The sequence below is a fragment of the Schistocerca piceifrons genome, chromosome 1, assembly GCF_021461385.2.
Source record: "Schistocerca piceifrons isolate TAMUIC-IGC-003096 chromosome 1, iqSchPice1.1, whole genome shotgun sequence".
Taxonomy (NCBI): Eukaryota; Metazoa; Arthropoda; class Insecta; order Orthoptera; family Acrididae; genus Schistocerca; species Schistocerca piceifrons.
In genome coordinates this window covers 606,373,162-606,390,096 of record NC_060138.1, presented here as the reverse complement: position 1 = coordinate 606,390,096, position 16,935 = coordinate 606,373,162, and the positions used below count along the sequence as shown (strand labels likewise).

Sequence of the window (16,935 nt, the reverse complement as noted above, 5' to 3'; positions counted from 1 at the left end):
AAGAAGAATATAATAATTCCAATCCCAAAGAAAGCAGGTGTTGACAGATGTGAAAATTACCGAACTATCAGCTTAATAAGTCACAGCTGCAAAATACTAACACGAATTCTTTACAGACGAATGGAAAAACTAGTAGAAGCCAACCTCGGGGAAGATCAGTTTGGATTCCGTAGAAACACTGGAACACGTGAGGCAATACTGACCTTACGACTTATCTTAGAAGAAAGATTAAGGAAAGGCAAACCTACGTTTCTAGCATTTGTAGACTTAGAGAAAGCTTTTGACAATGTTGACTGGAATACTCTCTTTCAAATTCTAAAGGTGGCAGGGGTAAAATACAGGGAGCGAAAGGCTATTTACAATTTGTACAGAAACCAGATGGCAGTTATAAGAGTCGAGGGACATGAAAGGGAAGCAGTGGTTGGGAAGGGAGTAAGACGGGGTTGTAGCCTGTCCCCGATGTTGTTCAATCTGTATATTGAGCAAGCAGTAAAGGAAACAAAAGAAAAATTCGGAGTAGGTATTAAAATTCATGGAGAAGAAATAAAAACTTTGAGGTTCGCCGATGACATTGTAATTCTGTCAGAGACAGCAAAGGACTTGGAAGAGCAGTTGAATGGAATGGACAGTGTCTTGAAAGGAGGATATAAGATGAACATCAACAAAAGCAAAACAAGGATAATGGAATGTAGTCTAATTAAGTCGGGTGATGCTGAGGGAATTAGATTAGGAAATGAGGCACTTAAAGTAGTAAAGGAGTTTTGCTATTTGGGGAGCAAAATAACTGATGATGGTCGAAGTAGAGAGGATATAAAATGTAGGCTGGCAATGGCAAGGAAAGCGTTTCTGAAGAAGAGAAATTTGTTAACATCCAGTATTGATTTAAGTGTCAGGAAGTCATTTCTGAAAGTATTCGTATGGAGTGTAGCCATGTATGGAAGTGAAACATGGACGATAAATAGTTTGGACAAGAAGAGAATAGAAGCTTTCGAAATGTGGTGCTACAGAAGAATGCTGAAGATTAGATGGGTAGATCACATAACTAATGAGGAAGTATTGAATAGGATTGGGGAGAAGAGAAGTTTGTGGCACAACTTGACCAGAAGAAGGGATCGGTTGGTAGGACATGTTCTGAGGCATCAAGGGATCACCAATTTAGTATTGGAGGGCAGCGTGGAGGGTAAAAATCGTAGGGGGAGACCAAGAGATGAATACACTAAGCAGATTCAGAAGGATGTAGGTTGCAGTAGGTATTGGGAGATGAAAAAGCTTGCACAGGATAGAGTAGCATGGAGAGCTGCATCAAACCAGTCTCAGGACTGAAGACCACAACAACAGGGGATCCAGTATTAGAATCGTAATTTAAAAGAGCTTTGGAGGACTTACGGTCAAATAAGGCAGAAGGGATAGATAACATTCCATCAGAATTTCTAAAATCATTGGGGGAAGTGGCAACAAAACGACTATTCACGTTGGTGTGTAGAATATATGAGTCTGGCGACATACCATCTGACTTTCGGAAAAGCATCATCCACACAATTCCGAAGACGGCGAGAGCTGACAAGTGCGAGAATTATCGCACAATCAGCTTAGCAGCTCATGCATCGAAGCAGCTTACAAGAATAATATACAGAAGAATGGAAAAGAAAATTGAGAATGCGCTAGGTGACGATCAGTTTGGCTTTAGGAAAAGTAAAGGGACGAGAGAGGCAATTCTGACATTACGGCTAATAATGGAAGCAAGGCTAAAGTAAAATCAAGACACTTTCACAGGATTTGTCGACCTGGAAAAAGCGTTCGACAGTATAAAATGGTGTAAGCTGTTCGAGATTCTGAAAAAGTAGGGGTAATAGGGAGAGACGGGTCATATACAATATGTACAACAACCAAGAGGGAATAATAAGAGTGGACGATCAAGAACGAAGTGCTCGTATGAAGAAGGGTGTAAGACAAGGCTTAGCCTTTCGCCCCTACTCTTCAATCTGTACATCGAGGAAGCAATGATGGAAATAAAAGAAAGGTCAGGAGTGGAATTAAAATACAAGGTGAAAGGGTATCAATGATACGATTCGCTGATGACATTGCTATCCTGAGTGAAAGTGAAGAAGAATTAAATGACCTGCTGAACGGAATGAACAGTCCAATGAGTACACAATATGGTTTGAGAGTAAACCGGAGAAAGACGAGGGTAATGAGAAGTAGTAGAAATGAGAACAGCGAGAAACTTAACATCAGGATTGATGGTCACGAAGTCATTGAAGTTAAGGAATTCTGCTACCTTGGCAGTAAAATAACCAATGACGGACGGAGCAAGGAGGACATCAAAAGCAGACTCGCTATGGCAAAAAAGGCATTTCTGGCCAAGAGAAGTCTACTAATATCAAATACCGGCCTTAATTTGAGGAAGAAATTTCTGAGGATGTACGTCTGGAGTACAGCATTGTATGGTAGTGAAACATGGACTGTGGGAAAACCGGAACAGAAGAGAATCGAAGCATTTGAGATATGGTGCTATAGACGAATGTTGAAAATTAGGTGGACTGACAAGGTAAGGAATGAGGAGGTTCTACGCAGAATCGGAGAGGAAAGGAATATGTGGAAAACACTGATAAGGAGAAGGGACAGGATGATAGGACATCTGCTAAGACATGAGGGAATGACTTCCATGGTACTAGAGGGAGCTGTAGAGGGCAAAAACTGTAGAGGAAGACAGAGATTGGAATACGTCAAGCAAATAATTGAGGACGTAGGTTGCAAGTGCTACTCTGAGATGAAGAGGTTAGCACAGGACATGACCAAAAAAAAAGAAAAAAAAAAGAAAGGGCGTAGTGGAGAGCTGCTTATATTTTAGCGGCCTCTATTTTTGCCACTGCTATAAAATTCTAAATTCTTGTACTAACTATCATTTACTAAGGTCAGCGTCAAACAATTGCTTCCTGAAGGTACTTTGTCAGCTACGAGCTCTTTTGTGATGAGAAACATCTTCTGAAGACAAGGTTGATTTTGTTGCAGTTCTGATTTAAATTTTCGCGAACGTTACGAAGAGAATTACTGTTAAAATGTAAGTAGCAACATGTGGTTTTATTTATGGATGAATATGCGAGTGGGTGCTAAAGAGTAATGTCTGCGAATTTCTTACGAACTTTCATAGATTTTTAAATAAAACAAGCGTTATTAACGTTCTATATCTTTATTCTCCATGTCTATATACATGCAGCCCTTTGCCGCTAGAGGGCTTCGAATTGGTAGAGTGTAACATGGCCGTGTGTAACCTAATTATGTATGTGCGTGAGAAATAGCGTGCTATAATAGAATTTCGAACTGAAGAATTCGCCCACCCATGAAACATCGTCTCCAGCATGACAATGCCAGGCCAAACAGTAGCTCAGTGACATCTGTAACAATCAGACTTCTTGCACTCATTGTCATCGATCATTCTCCATACAGCGCTCCATCCGATTTTCATCTGTTTCCTAACCTTAAAGAATACCTTCGATGACCACTTCTACAGTACAGAAATAGCACAAGCACATGTGAAGTTGTAGTTCCGTCAACAAAGTGTACATTCAAATGTGACATTATCAACAAACTTTGAGAATGTGTTCATGACGAAAGTGGAAAACATATATATATGCGCAATAAGGATGTAGAACGTCAGTAACGTTTGCTTTGTTTAGAAAGTCATAAGAGTTTCCTCGTAAAAAATTCGGAGGAATCACTTTTCAGCACGGCCTGATACATGAAATAATCTTAGTTTTCTGACAATCGTGGGTCTGTGTTCGTTGTGGTTCGTTTTCACGAAATCGTCAAACAGAAAATGATGACGGTGACTAGGATTTACGGCTAAAGTTTCCTCTATTGTTCCGGTAGAATTGGAGAAACTTGTTCGTATGAAATTTAAATAAATGTGTTTACCATTATAAATCCAGCGTGGTATTTAGAGAGGATGTGCAAATTTTCTAATGTGTTCTCTATCGTAAGGTATTAATGAAGTAGTTATTTTGTATTACAGTATCGAAACAGTAAGACGTTACGGGGAGTGGAGCATTTAGCTACAATATTGCGTTTAAATGTGGGCTGTGGATCAAGTGAATGGGCTCGCCCGCATACAACATGTGCCAAAGCCAGCAACTAAGAGGTACGAAGGAAATAAAAACGAAAATGTCCAGTGAGGTATAAAATGTTTTAGCCGCAGTAACCTGTTTTTCCCAAGAATTGGAAGGGCATACGTTATATTTGAAGAGATGACGTTCGGTTTAAGCATGCCGAACGTACGGAAAATTGCGATCGAAATTGCAGAAGGAAACGTATTGACACTTAATTTCAATGAAGAAGAAGTCATGGCAGCCAGATAGTGGGCCGGCGGTGGCCGTCAAAGAAATATCTCCGAATGCGGGAAAAACAAAACCTCCAAAGCATACCCAAGGAGCTTGTGAGCTTAGGTATAGTACATGATAAAAAAAGGCAAATGAAATGAAATGTAGAACTACAGCTCCAACTGTCAAAAGGGAGTGTTTTGGAGACTACGGGGAAAGCCACCACAGAAACTCAGAGCTATGGTGCGGCGAGTTTTGCGAGGAAGAACTGATCAACTCCATGAAATACAGAAAGTGGGTTCATGAAAGGTGTGCAGTGGTGAGTAAACGACGAGGAAGGTATCATAATTTTTTCCCAGCCATGCCAAGTACATCATTTTTGCAGCGCAGCTACGTCCCGACGCATCTCATCCATCCATCTTTTGCTCTTCAACAGCTCCATGACAATGAGTTGAGAATCGGTTAAAGTTCTCCGAAAATTGCAAGTGATGCCTATGTAGTAGCGTCAGAGTTGTGAATACGAAAATAACAGCATGATGGTCGACTCGGGATGCCACGAAGGATGTAAGCTGCGTGCCGTTTCTCCGTGCTTGTGAAATAAAAAATGCTGCACTATTAATTACAGTCTTTATTCATTGATTCTCGTAAAATGACTGACGGTGGTGAAGGCATGTGTTGAACCCCGGCAACGGTGACTGACTTAGCAAAGTACGAGGCAACGTACTCGACTTGCGGGAGGACAGGGTGCCAAGGTGGCTGTGTGCTGTTTTAGTGAAAGACAGCGGCAAGAAGCTTTGCTGAGACAAGAGGGACGTCAGGTGCTTGGCAAGTCACAGGCGTGGGTGTAAAACAGCTAGTCGCTGCACGGGCAGTCGGTTCGGTGGCGTGCTGAGTCCGAACTTGAGACCTCTGGAAACGTCCAGAGCCCGGAGGTGGCTCCAGCTGAATGGCGCTAGTTCAGTCCCCGATAACATCAGTTCCAGCAGCGGCCGTTAGACCAGCAGGTATCGGAGGCAGCGGATGGCTGTAGACGAGGCTGGGTGATCCACCCGCTGTCGCTTGGTACAGAGTACCCCTCTCTGTCAGCATAAGTCGAAGGAAGGGAGTGATAGCTCTAGTCAGCGAGTATTTATGGTATATTTGTCCAGCTTTGTTATGAGCGGGCCTCTGGCCAAGTACGGACCGAGAAGGCGCAGTTGTCAGCCCACTGCATGAAGTAATTCACCTCACCGCTGTTGCGGATTGGGTCTTCCATCATGCCGCCTCAGAAATATTTCGGCTGGGTAAGAGGAATTCCGCGGGCAGATAGCGGACACACGTGGCAAAGGGTTGCGAAATCTGTGCAGAGCTACGTTGGCGCGACATGGAGTTTCGATAGAGCGTTTGTCAACGGTTGATTCATCTTTTGCAAATCGTGCATAAATCAATCGCCGCAGTTGTCATATTGACATAGGTTATTCATTAACGGCCAGTGGAAAATCGACGGTACCTAAGAGAGGACAGACAACGACTTTTGTTTGTCGACGAGTGGTTATCACTCTTCAAGAAAGACATCATTGGTCGCTATTTTATTGGTAGGACACTATGTAGCTTCTGTGTAGTATCTGCAGTTCCTAACATATACGCTGCCGCAATTATTGGAAGACATCCCGCTGCGCATCAGACCGCTGTATTATCAAAATGACAAAGTAATAATTACAAAACCGTTGATCGGTCGCTCGAAACACCAAATAGGCTGCACGTACATCAGTCTTAACACATCTGGGCTTTTTTCTCTAGGGAAAACAAGAGGTCTGCATGGAAAACTCAAGTTTTCCGATGAACTGAAAAATCGTATAACACGGGCCACTGTCGTGATGATATTCAGCGTGCAGTTTTGTATTTTTAGATTCGCCTCAAAGCATGATCGACATTTTGAGCAACTGACATGACTATCATAATAATAAACAATGAGAACCGTACCTATGTTACGTCTTTATTTACATTTTGCACAGTACTGCAGATGACTGTGAGATCTACTGCCGGTGAGAATGTGGTTTTCGACAAGTTACCTCGTTAACATGTGATCAAGTTCCACACATGTTATGTCGAATTCTCCTTCAAAAATAAGATACTTCTATACATCAATATTAGCGTCTTAATCTGACAGCTGTTAACGTTAAAAATTACTTTCACACGTCAGAAAATTGTCCTCATTGTCAGCAATAACTTGTGAGAAACAGCTCCGTAATATATTGCTATGTTTTCGGTATATTTTACGTCACCTATTTGGGCTGTCTCTCCATGTGTAGTAGACGAAAGTCTACAAATGTGTGAAACCACTCTTCTAATACAAAAATCGATGGATATACAGAAATTTTAAGTCAAATAGTATGAGATCGGAGAGGGATAAACCCCTGTGAGGCAATTTTACGAACTAGCTGTCATTTTATCAGCTGTCATCAAATTGAACTGGCAATTTTCAAATCAAAAGTGCATGATGTTTGTAATCATATGAAGACTTCAGATGAAAAACAATGGTTCCTTTCGTTTGAGCATAGCGCTATTAATTCTTGGGTTATGACTGATGTCGCTTCCTTAAACGTGTCATGAAACATGAGGGCGTTAGCATAAGCCGAACGTGTCAAGATCGTCCTGATACTAGGAGGGGCGATCACGCTCCTTATTGCGGAGGGTTTCAGCGGACACCACTTGGACAGATAACCCATTAATCACATTTCATCGATAAAACTTCTCGCGAAATTCCATGGAACTGACTCTGTCGTAGCAAACCGAAGGTGTGACGACCGAAAAATGCTACGGAGAAAGCAACGACCACGGCTCCATTTACGTGCTTCCAAAGTTCTCGTTATTGGTTTACGGCCTGCCCTCCTTTTCATCTACATCTACATGGATACTCTGCAAATCACATTTAAGTGCCTGGGAGAGGTTTCATCGAACCACCTTCACAATTCTCTATTATTCCAATCTCGTATAGCGCGGGGAAAGAATCTGATTTCGCTTATTCTATCTTGGTGAACGTTCCTCCCTATGTAAGTAGGCGTCAACAAAATATTTTCGCATTCGGAGGAGAAAGTTGGTGATTGGAATTACGTGAGAAGATTCCGTCGCAACGAAAAACGCCTTTCTTTTAATAATGTCCATCCCAAATCCTGTATCATTTCTGTGACACTCTCTCCCATATTTCGCGATAATACAAAACGTGCTGCCTTTCTCTGAACTTTTTCGATGTACTCCGTCAGTCCTGTATGGTAAGGATCTGACAGCGCGCAGCAGTATTCTAAAAGAGGACGGATAAGCTTAGTGCATGCAGTCTCCTTAGTAAGTCTGTTACATTTTCTATGTGTCCTGCGAATAAAACGCAGTCTTTGGTTAGCCTTCCCCACAACATTTTCCATTTGTTCCTTCCAATTTTAGTTGTTCATAATCGTAATACCTAGGTATTGAATTTACGGGTTTTAGATTAGACTGATTTATCGTGTAACCGAAGTTTAACGAGTTCCTTCAAACACTCGTGTGGATGACCTCACACTTTTCGTAATTTGGGGTCAACTGCCACTTTTTGCACCATTCAGATATTTTTTCAAAATTGTTTTGCAGTTTGTTTTGATCTTCTGATGACTTTATTAGTCGATAAACGACAGCGTCATCTGCAAACAACCGAAGACGGCTGCTCAGATTGTCTCCCAAATCGTTTATATAGATAAGGAACAGCAAAGGGCCTAACACTACCTTGGGGAACGCCAGAAGTTACTTCCATTTTACTCGATGACTTTCCGTCAGTTACTACGAACTGTGACCTCTCTGGCATGAAATTAGAGATCCAGTCACATAACTGAGACGATACAAGCGGATAAGCACGGAATTTCACTACAAGCCGCTTGTATGGTATAGTGTCAAAAGCTTTCGGGAAATCCAGAAGTACGGAATCGATCTGAAATCCCTTGTCAAAGCACTCTGCACTTCATGTGAACAAAGAGCTAGCTGTGTTTCACAAGAACGTTGTTTTCTAAATCCATGTTGACTGTGTGTCAATAGACCGTTTTCTTCGAGGTAATTCATTATGCTCGAACATAATATATGTTCTAAAATCCTGCTGCAAATCGACGTGAACGGTAATTTAGTGGATTACTCGTACTACCTTTCTTGAATATTGGTGTGACCTGTGCAACATTCCAGTCTTTCGGTACGGATCTTTCTGCAAGATGGTACGACTACTGCGCTGTAGGAGGCAACGGCGCAGTACTCGCACCATTTTGCAGAAAAGGAGGGGCAGCTGTAAATCAATAACGAGAATTTAGGCCGCACGTAAATGGAGCCCTTACAAAATGTGATTGTTGCATCTCATCGAAGACGATACAGATCATCAGATTCAGTTTGCAGAATGGGTAACACGCTATCTGGACGTATTGCTTGCAGATGAAGCTAAATTCTATGTAAAAGAAGAGGTAAATACAATTACAGGTACTGGTCATATCTCAATCTTCGCTATGAGCTTATCCAGTATACTACGAAAAATGAAACGGTTACGGTTCTTCCCAACGATATTATTGAACCTGGCCAGCTATCGGAAACAGCGGTGTCGGTACGGTAAACGGGTACAGTGGACCAAAGAAAACGTACTGCACCGTCAATGCCTTCAGATCAGTTGTACGTATGTACGCCTTGTTTAGAACAAATATGTTCGATTCAGTCCCTCCCGTGTGTCGACTGAGACAGTGCTCAAAACAAATCTGTGTGGTACTGTCGCTTTTTGTTGCCTCTTTGCCGCAGGTCTTTGGAGCAATAAAATTGAATGGAAAGAGCAGTGAGTCTACCTCCCACTTTTGCGCTTGGCGTAAGACTAAGTTCCAGAAGAGAAATACGTCTGGTATTCTGTGTGATAAGGAAAAGCGGAAGATAGGAATGACTAAATAGAAATCACGTGCCCGAAACAGTTGAGGTTTCATTACTATATTTATTATATTGAAATCAGTAATTTATGCAAAAATATTTCAATGTATGTAAAATGTACTAATTACTTTCTTGTCGTCTTTAAACTTTTCAGAATACGTACCAGTCATTAGATTTCTCACAAAATCCACCATGTCAACTAATATATGTAATATTATGCATGTTCATCACAAAATTCAAAGTATTCACGGTTGAGGTGATTCATGTATTTGCTGTAACAGATTTTGCGACAAAACATTTATTATGAACTAAAGATGGGTAGTACATCAACTCAAAGCCAATATACTGGGACAATCAGTTTCATGAACACCTTCGTGGTCAGGAGGCTAGCGTTTCTAGCTGTCGACTTAAAGCTCCCTTGTAAGCTCCGTTGATATTTATGTACTATAAAAGGAAAGCGTGCATTCGTCTCCTGAAGCCAAATGTGAAGTCGTTGCAGTAAATAAGCGGCGACATTCGGATACGTACCGCTGAGGTGGTGTCAAACCAAAACGTTTAGGTCAGGCAGTGTGCCACGTGTTCTTTTAAATTATTTAATTCCTTTCGTTCACTACCTAGTATTTGAGTCTTAGGAGCGTCTTATACACATTGTATCTGTGTCTAAAAGATCAGTTAGAAAATATTGTCTTCTTTCAGATATCACGTTGAACTTATATCTCCTGTAGTGCATGCCCACTGTTCAAACCACACCTGCTCGTAGGTAGGTCAATATTTTTCACATTTGAATTTGTTTTGGCAACAGTTAAGAATGAATTCAATGTAATCGGCTGGAAATTGCAGAAAATATGTGAACTCCAGTCTTTCAAACGTAATGTGAATTCTACACAAGTGTCACCTAATGAATTACAGACCTGACAATATCTTACAGATTTCCGTATTAAAGACTGAATTTTTTGTATAACTATTCATAAAATGAGTTATGTTTTCCGTTGCGTACTGGTATGTGATGTGATTACGTAAAAGTGTTAAATGTTAAACAAAATTTTGAAGAAACGGACACTGTTTTCGGACAAGATTAATACTGAACGTGATAACTTTCAACACTGAATAAATTGCTTTGGAAGCTTTTTGTTACAGTACCTGTATGATGTTATCTGAAAACTTGCTGTCTGGAGTGGACGAATTTAACCATGCTTTAGGACAGAAATGAGAATTTTGTAGTATTGTCCATAACCTAAAAATATCTTTTGATGTATAAAAAAAGTTTCCCTATACTTATAGGTAAGTATTCTGTGTTAGATTAAAATTCTAATTTCAGTACTATAACTAATTCTTTCTTTAGAAATGACCATCATGACGCAGTTGCCTTTTGTCGCCATACTACAGCTAGCACCATTTACCTTCCTCAATGGGTGTGTTAAAAACGTTTGGGAAGAATAAGACCAAATGTAGCTCATCTCGATTCTTCAGGAGACACTCCAGAGACATGCGTGAACCATTTATTCGAAAGCAAGTGAAATGGCAGACCCAAACGGAGAAGTATTCCCTAATAATGCTGACTGCTAAAAAAACATCTAGATACTCCTACTGTGCCTAGATCCAGACAGCAATGTTTTGTCGTCTATTGCAACAAACTGAAAATAAGAGAACGTCAATTGGCATATTTGAACAGTCTCTATAAACGAGCTGATAACAAGAGTATTAAGCTCAAATTGGGTAAAAGGACTCAGTTTTTCCCAAAACCAGACTTTCAACGTGATACCATTGTCTAACGTCGTGTAGATGATGAGAAATGGCATTTTTTTTAAATCAACAACAGTTTGATCATATGTTTTGATGCTGGAACGTAAACCAAGCAGGACTTCCCACTGGCAGAACCAGCACTTCTTCTTGGGAAGTTCGTTGGAATCCAGCAGTAGTCGTCGTTTTGATCCACGGAACATGGCAGCACGACGAGGGCGTGGCACCACACAGCTACACGGCTGCGTCATGCGATCCGAATATTTGTTGATGCATTATTCAGTTCCGTGGCGGTGATGTCCTGCAACAGTATCAAAAATTTTTATGTAATACTTCGCTGAATGATAAACAGTGTTTTTGGTGAAAATCTGCTGATTAAATGTATTGGATGAGCACGAAGTCTTGCCCTGATTATAACAATTTATTACAGAATAACCGTTTGACATAATAATTTACATTTGATGCCGTTACGTAAGGTAGTGTTACTAGTTTTTTTAAAGACCACTTACGTTAGTAAACCTCAACGTGTGCTCCCTTGGTAGCTCGGAGAATGTCGAGGCGGTATTCCAGTTCCCGCCAGATGTTCCGTAACATGTGCTCTGCACAGTACCCACAGCAGCTTGTATCCTAGCCTTCAGTTCGTCGACGTCAGCAACTGGTGTGACGAAGACTCAGTCCTTGATATAGCCCCAGAAAAAAAAAGGTCAAGGGGCGTAATGTCTGGAGAGAGGAGTAATGTCCAGATCGGTGGATTGGAAGAAACGGTCTGACACCCTGGCCACCAAGCTCTCCAGATATTACGCCCTAGTAACACTAGCCTATGTAACGACATCAAATGTAACTTATTATGTCAAATGGTTGTACTGTTATCAATTTTTGTAATCAGGGCAAGACTTTTACCCTGTATAATTTGGTAACGTCGGAACCATTACGACGACTCTAGAGCCCTTAGCATCTGTTCACTACGTCATGTAATATTACATTTACGCATCAGGCTGGATAATACGTGCATAAGTAAGGTAATTTCGGACAGATAAACGGATAATCATATCGAAAAAAGGTTCCAAGGTGCTTTTAAAAATTTTGGCGATATGCCATGAATAGAAATTATAGAAGTGGCCATCCTCATAACTAGTTCTTTCCGTCCGTAGCCTAGCTGCAGTAAGTCCGTTGTTCCGATAGGTATAGAAATCGTCGTTAGGCCAAGCGCTTTCCGAAACACTTGACACGTTATCTCTGTGATCAATAGAACCCGAGATACGACCTCCTAAAATACTCATTTTATGACGTGGCTTTTTGGCACATATTGATACTGTTCACGGACGATACAAGCAAAAATAAAACGCTCCAGCTCTGACACATATATTATTGATTGCCAGGGAGCAGAGGTGGAACTGGCGTAACAGGGGAGGGTGGGGGGGGGGGGGGACATATTCTCTTGATCGATTTCGTACATTTGTCGCCTTACTGGAAAATGAAAATAATCGAAATTGTACTTCAATATCCATATTCCAATCACATTCATCTCTAGTAACTTCGACGGATCCCGTACAAACTTGATTTATTTGATACTTGACGAAAGTATGCCTATCACTGTTTCGTGGTTTAACGAAATATACATTCCTTTAATTCACCTTATATCCGGAACAGAATGCCACGATATTAGCAAGCAAATGTGAGCATGTTGTGAGAGTTTCCGCCCTAAGAAAGGAAATACCCATTCATAGAAACAGTTCATAAGCTGTTTCCTAAAGTTCCCGAAGTACCCAGTGGTAGCCGCTGCTCGTCTGTTTTGTACCTATTATGGCATAAGTCACTTTCGAAGTTGCATTTTCAAATTTTACAACAGTTTTCTTTTCTTTAAGGCACGATTTGGTCTTTGCAAACTTTTGCACTACTGGTACCGGTATGCAGATGCACACTTAGGGGGGGGGGGGGGGTGACTGAGGCACTGCAGGGTAGATTGCCTACATTTGACGAGTTCCGCTCGCTTTCAACCCGTAGGAGACCTGGTAGTTTTGGGCCATTCTTTCGGCTAAGTGAAAAACACATTTGTTCCAGGATGTCGAGCGGTGAGTTGTGGCAGTTCAGAGACGGCGGCAGCAATTCGGATTTGGTGAGATCGTTTATTTGGAGCGACTGCTATACACAAGTTCTGAATCACTTCATTCATGTGATTTTCGTATCGCACGGTTTATTCTGCATTTGCTTCGCGTGCAAAACGTGTGACGAATTACAAAGGCAACTGAAATTTATGCGGGAGGTTGAGTGTCATTGTACTACTCACAATTCAAAAGCTGCTTACTGAATCGTGTTTCAGTCATTCAGTCCGCCTTATTATGTACTCGGTTTCGCCATTCTCTCCTGCACATTAGACCGCTCTATGCTTTGGTGGAACTCGCGTATGCGGAACTTGAACGTTTGTCATTGCTCAAATTTCGACGTTTGTTTAACATGTATTGTCAATTTAACGTGGCTTCAGTCCAAATGCCAGCCGGTGTGGCCGTGCGGTTCTAGGCGCTTCAGTCTGGAACCACGTGACCACTACGGTCGCTGGTTCGAATCCTGCCTCGGGCATGGATGTGTGTGATGTCCTTAGGTTAGTTAGGTTTAAGTAGTTCTAAGTTCTAGGGGACTGATGACCACAGATTTTAAGTCCCATAGTGCTCAGAGCCGTTTGAACCATTTTTTTTCAGTGCAATGTTGCTTGATTTGAAGTCAATATAGATATTTGATATGACTTTGCTGTTACACATTTCAGCTTATCTACACAAACTACTGCTAATTTATAGCCCGCATCTCGTGGTCGTGCGGTAGCGTTCTCGCTTCCCACGCCCGGGTTCCCGGGTTCGATTCCCGGCGGGGTCAGGGATTTTCTCTGCCTCGTGATGGCTGGGTGTTGTGTGATGTCCTTAGGTTAGTTAGGTTTAAGTAGTTCTAAGTTCTAGGGGACTGATGACCATAGATGTTAAGTCCCATAGTGCTCAGAGCCATTTGAACGATTTTGCTAATTTATATCTATTTATGGTGCATTCCTTGTTTGATATGCATTCCTTGTCTGATACCGTCTTGTGCACTCCTGTCGCTTATTCAGTGGTTACAAACAGCGCAGACAATTAAAACCTGCTCCGATAATTGTTCTGATCTCTTCAGCATTTCATAATTGTTTATACAAATTCAGTTTTACGAGTGGCATCACCATTCGAATAATCTGAACAAGTCACTTTTGCATTAAAGAACAGTGATCACAATTAAGGGTGACGATGATATTGCACAGCATTCAGCTACAGAGTTTTGGGAAATTACTCTTAGAGACTTCTAGGCTTATAGAGGGGTGTGAGTACATAATATTTCGAACAGAACGTATCGTTTCCGTTCTATGAAGGTTTCAATTCAGATGCTTAGCTCATCCACGTCTGCTTGAGGAAGTGAATTCGGCGTGACTTAGTACAGCTAGTATGTAACAGTTCGAAACGAAACATCATGAAACATCCCTTTATCACTTACGCACGTTTGTTTGAATTGACAGTTAAATATTCCGTGTTACATTATTCCAAAACCAAAAAGAATCCAGCATAAATTGCGTAAAGAACAGTACTACGCCATCACAAAACCGGCTCGATGTGGCGAACACAGCCGTTGTTTCGTTATGTTTCCTATCGAATTGTTACCTAATAATGAGTCAAACGTCTCAATTGAAACCGTCGTAGAACGGAAACGCTACGTTTCCGGACATGGCTTCCTATCCAAAATTTTATGTACTCGCTCACCTCTATAAGCCTAGAAGTCTGTAACATGAATTTACAAACACTTTGTTTAAGCAGATAGTTTGTACACTGTAAAATTTTGATCGTAGTGTACGAATGACCGTCAGAATATTTCATGGTCAATTACAGAAGCCAAAGCTGCAAATTACTAGTTGTACAATTTATTGTGTGCGCCATTGTGATAGATTTGTTTTCTGCTCCTGAAACCAGACTGCATTACAAAATTGATTATTGTGCCACGAATTTATTTATTACAAGATACAGTTTCTCTAAATCAGGATCTGACGAAGTACTTGCTCCATTAGTCCAGTTTTTAAAACAGTAGCCTCCTTGCAACTACTTTAACATATAGTCGCTCCTTACCACTCATTACCCGTAGTTAGTACGAGGGATGGTCTTCAAGTTTCAGTCACCCCGAAAAAATAAGTTACATAATTAGTGTTCATGTTTGTTTACAGTTCCATGTCTGCAGATGTCGTACACACTAAAAGCCTATCGCCGTCGTACCGTGCGGTAGTTTATTTCCTAGTTTATTTCCTAGTTTATTTCCTAGTTTAATGCACTATCATACGACGCTATGGGTTCGTGGTTATCAGTCGAGGTCGAATGACGAAGAATTAAGTGGCAGACCATCTCTCAGCGAAGAACCGACATTGTGAAGTGGAGCTGTGCTGCTCTAACACGGACACATGAAGATGGAGACGATTGTTTAATAAAGTAAACGTCATGGGTTTTAAGCACCTTGTCCTGTGTTCCAGGACTGCTCACACCCATTTAAAAATCCATTACAACTAAGGCTACAGTGGAAACACGGCAGAAATGTCAGGCCATTACACATGACCTGTTTAGCACCTACTTAGTATGGACCTGTGCTGGATGTACCACTATAATCCTTGAGATTAATGAGGAATGAAATCACCGGAGACATGTAAATTCCCATCCGCCAAAAAAAAAGCGAAGATCCAACCATACACGGAGAATGCGTTGCTGCTTACGGACAGCCATGGTGTAGTTTTACCAGAATATATTCGTAATGGGCAAACCATCACAGGAGCGCAGTACCAGTATCTCCTGTCAAGGTGACATCGCGGCAAGCTGTGCAGTGGGGTGTTTTCACTCCACGAAAGGGCAGGGCACTGTCCCACACGATGCTTCTTTGGGAAATCGAATTTTTTCTCATTCCCCCACATTCTCGTAATGTGGCAGTCTTTCTTTAGATGAAGAAACTGTTGGATGACACAGCAATTTGCTGAAGGGCAAAGAAATGGTTTTTGAGATGGAACCTTTCTTGGCCAGCCAGAATGCTGACATATACAACCAAGGTCTCCACCAAGTTATCTATCTGCGGAAAAAAAGTATTGCAATGATTGGTGAATACACAGAGGACTTACAGCACCCCATAGTTTTATAGTCGGAGATTGAATTCTTCGATGTAATGATGCGACGTATCGAACTTCTTGCAAGTCAGTAGGTTTTGACCCGTGTCCATGACTCCTGTTGCATTACCCAACAAAATGTTCTGTTAATTCCTTAGTAATTAATACTCACAGTTGCGTTTGTGGTCAGTGGCGAATATTAATAATTTTCGATAAAGCAGCTTATTTACGTTTAGACGTAATAAAATGGTACTGAGTCTTCGAGTTTCAGAAGTAACACAAAGACAGACAGTCTCTTGCAGTGCCAAGTACAGCACACCACCTTACTGTTTAATACCGAAGTCAATGTGGCTGACTGTCGAAAAAAATCTGCAGGTCTAGCACTTCTGATAAATGTTAATTTTCTCCAGATAAAAGAAAATAAAACATCATAAGTCCGACGCTTTTTCTAAAAAGTTAGTCCAGGAACTAACTGATGAAAATTAAGGTAATAGGATTTCTGCTCCAAATTTCGGAATTCCGTGAAACTGTTGGCCGACAAATTTCTTTCTCACAAGCACTGCACGAAGTTTTTGCAAGTTCGAGACTGACACCTATTAGTGGATATTAGTATGGAGAGTGTCCATCCTCCTTCAGTTCTGCTGGGACACTGTCAGTGAGGTATCTGAACGTCTCTGGAGGAATGAGACCCATTATTCCTCAGTACCCGAAACAAGAGATGTTAGACACAGCGGTGTGGGGCATAGTCGACGTTCAGCCTCATCTAGTAGGTATTCCATTGGATTTAGGTTGGGACACCGTCTGGGCATTTCAGGAATGTTGTTGTCTACAAACAATTGCCTC

At 41.3% G+C, this 16,935-nt stretch overlaps 1 protein-coding gene across 1 annotated transcript in view; it reads right to left on the bottom strand.

Moving 5' to 3' along the window:
• Window positions 1–9,338: 9,338 nt before the first annotated feature.
• The window catches only part of LOC124798375, a 62,949-nt gene continuing 55,352 nt past the window's right edge, over window positions 9,339–16,935 (bottom strand). Inside the window, exon 4 of the mRNA XM_047261749.1 lies at window positions 9,339–11,250. Coding sequence (XP_047117705.1) covers window positions 11,197–11,250 — 54 coding nt within the window. The 3' untranslated portion in view covers window positions 9,339–11,196. The remainder of the gene's footprint in view (window positions 11,251–16,935) is intronic.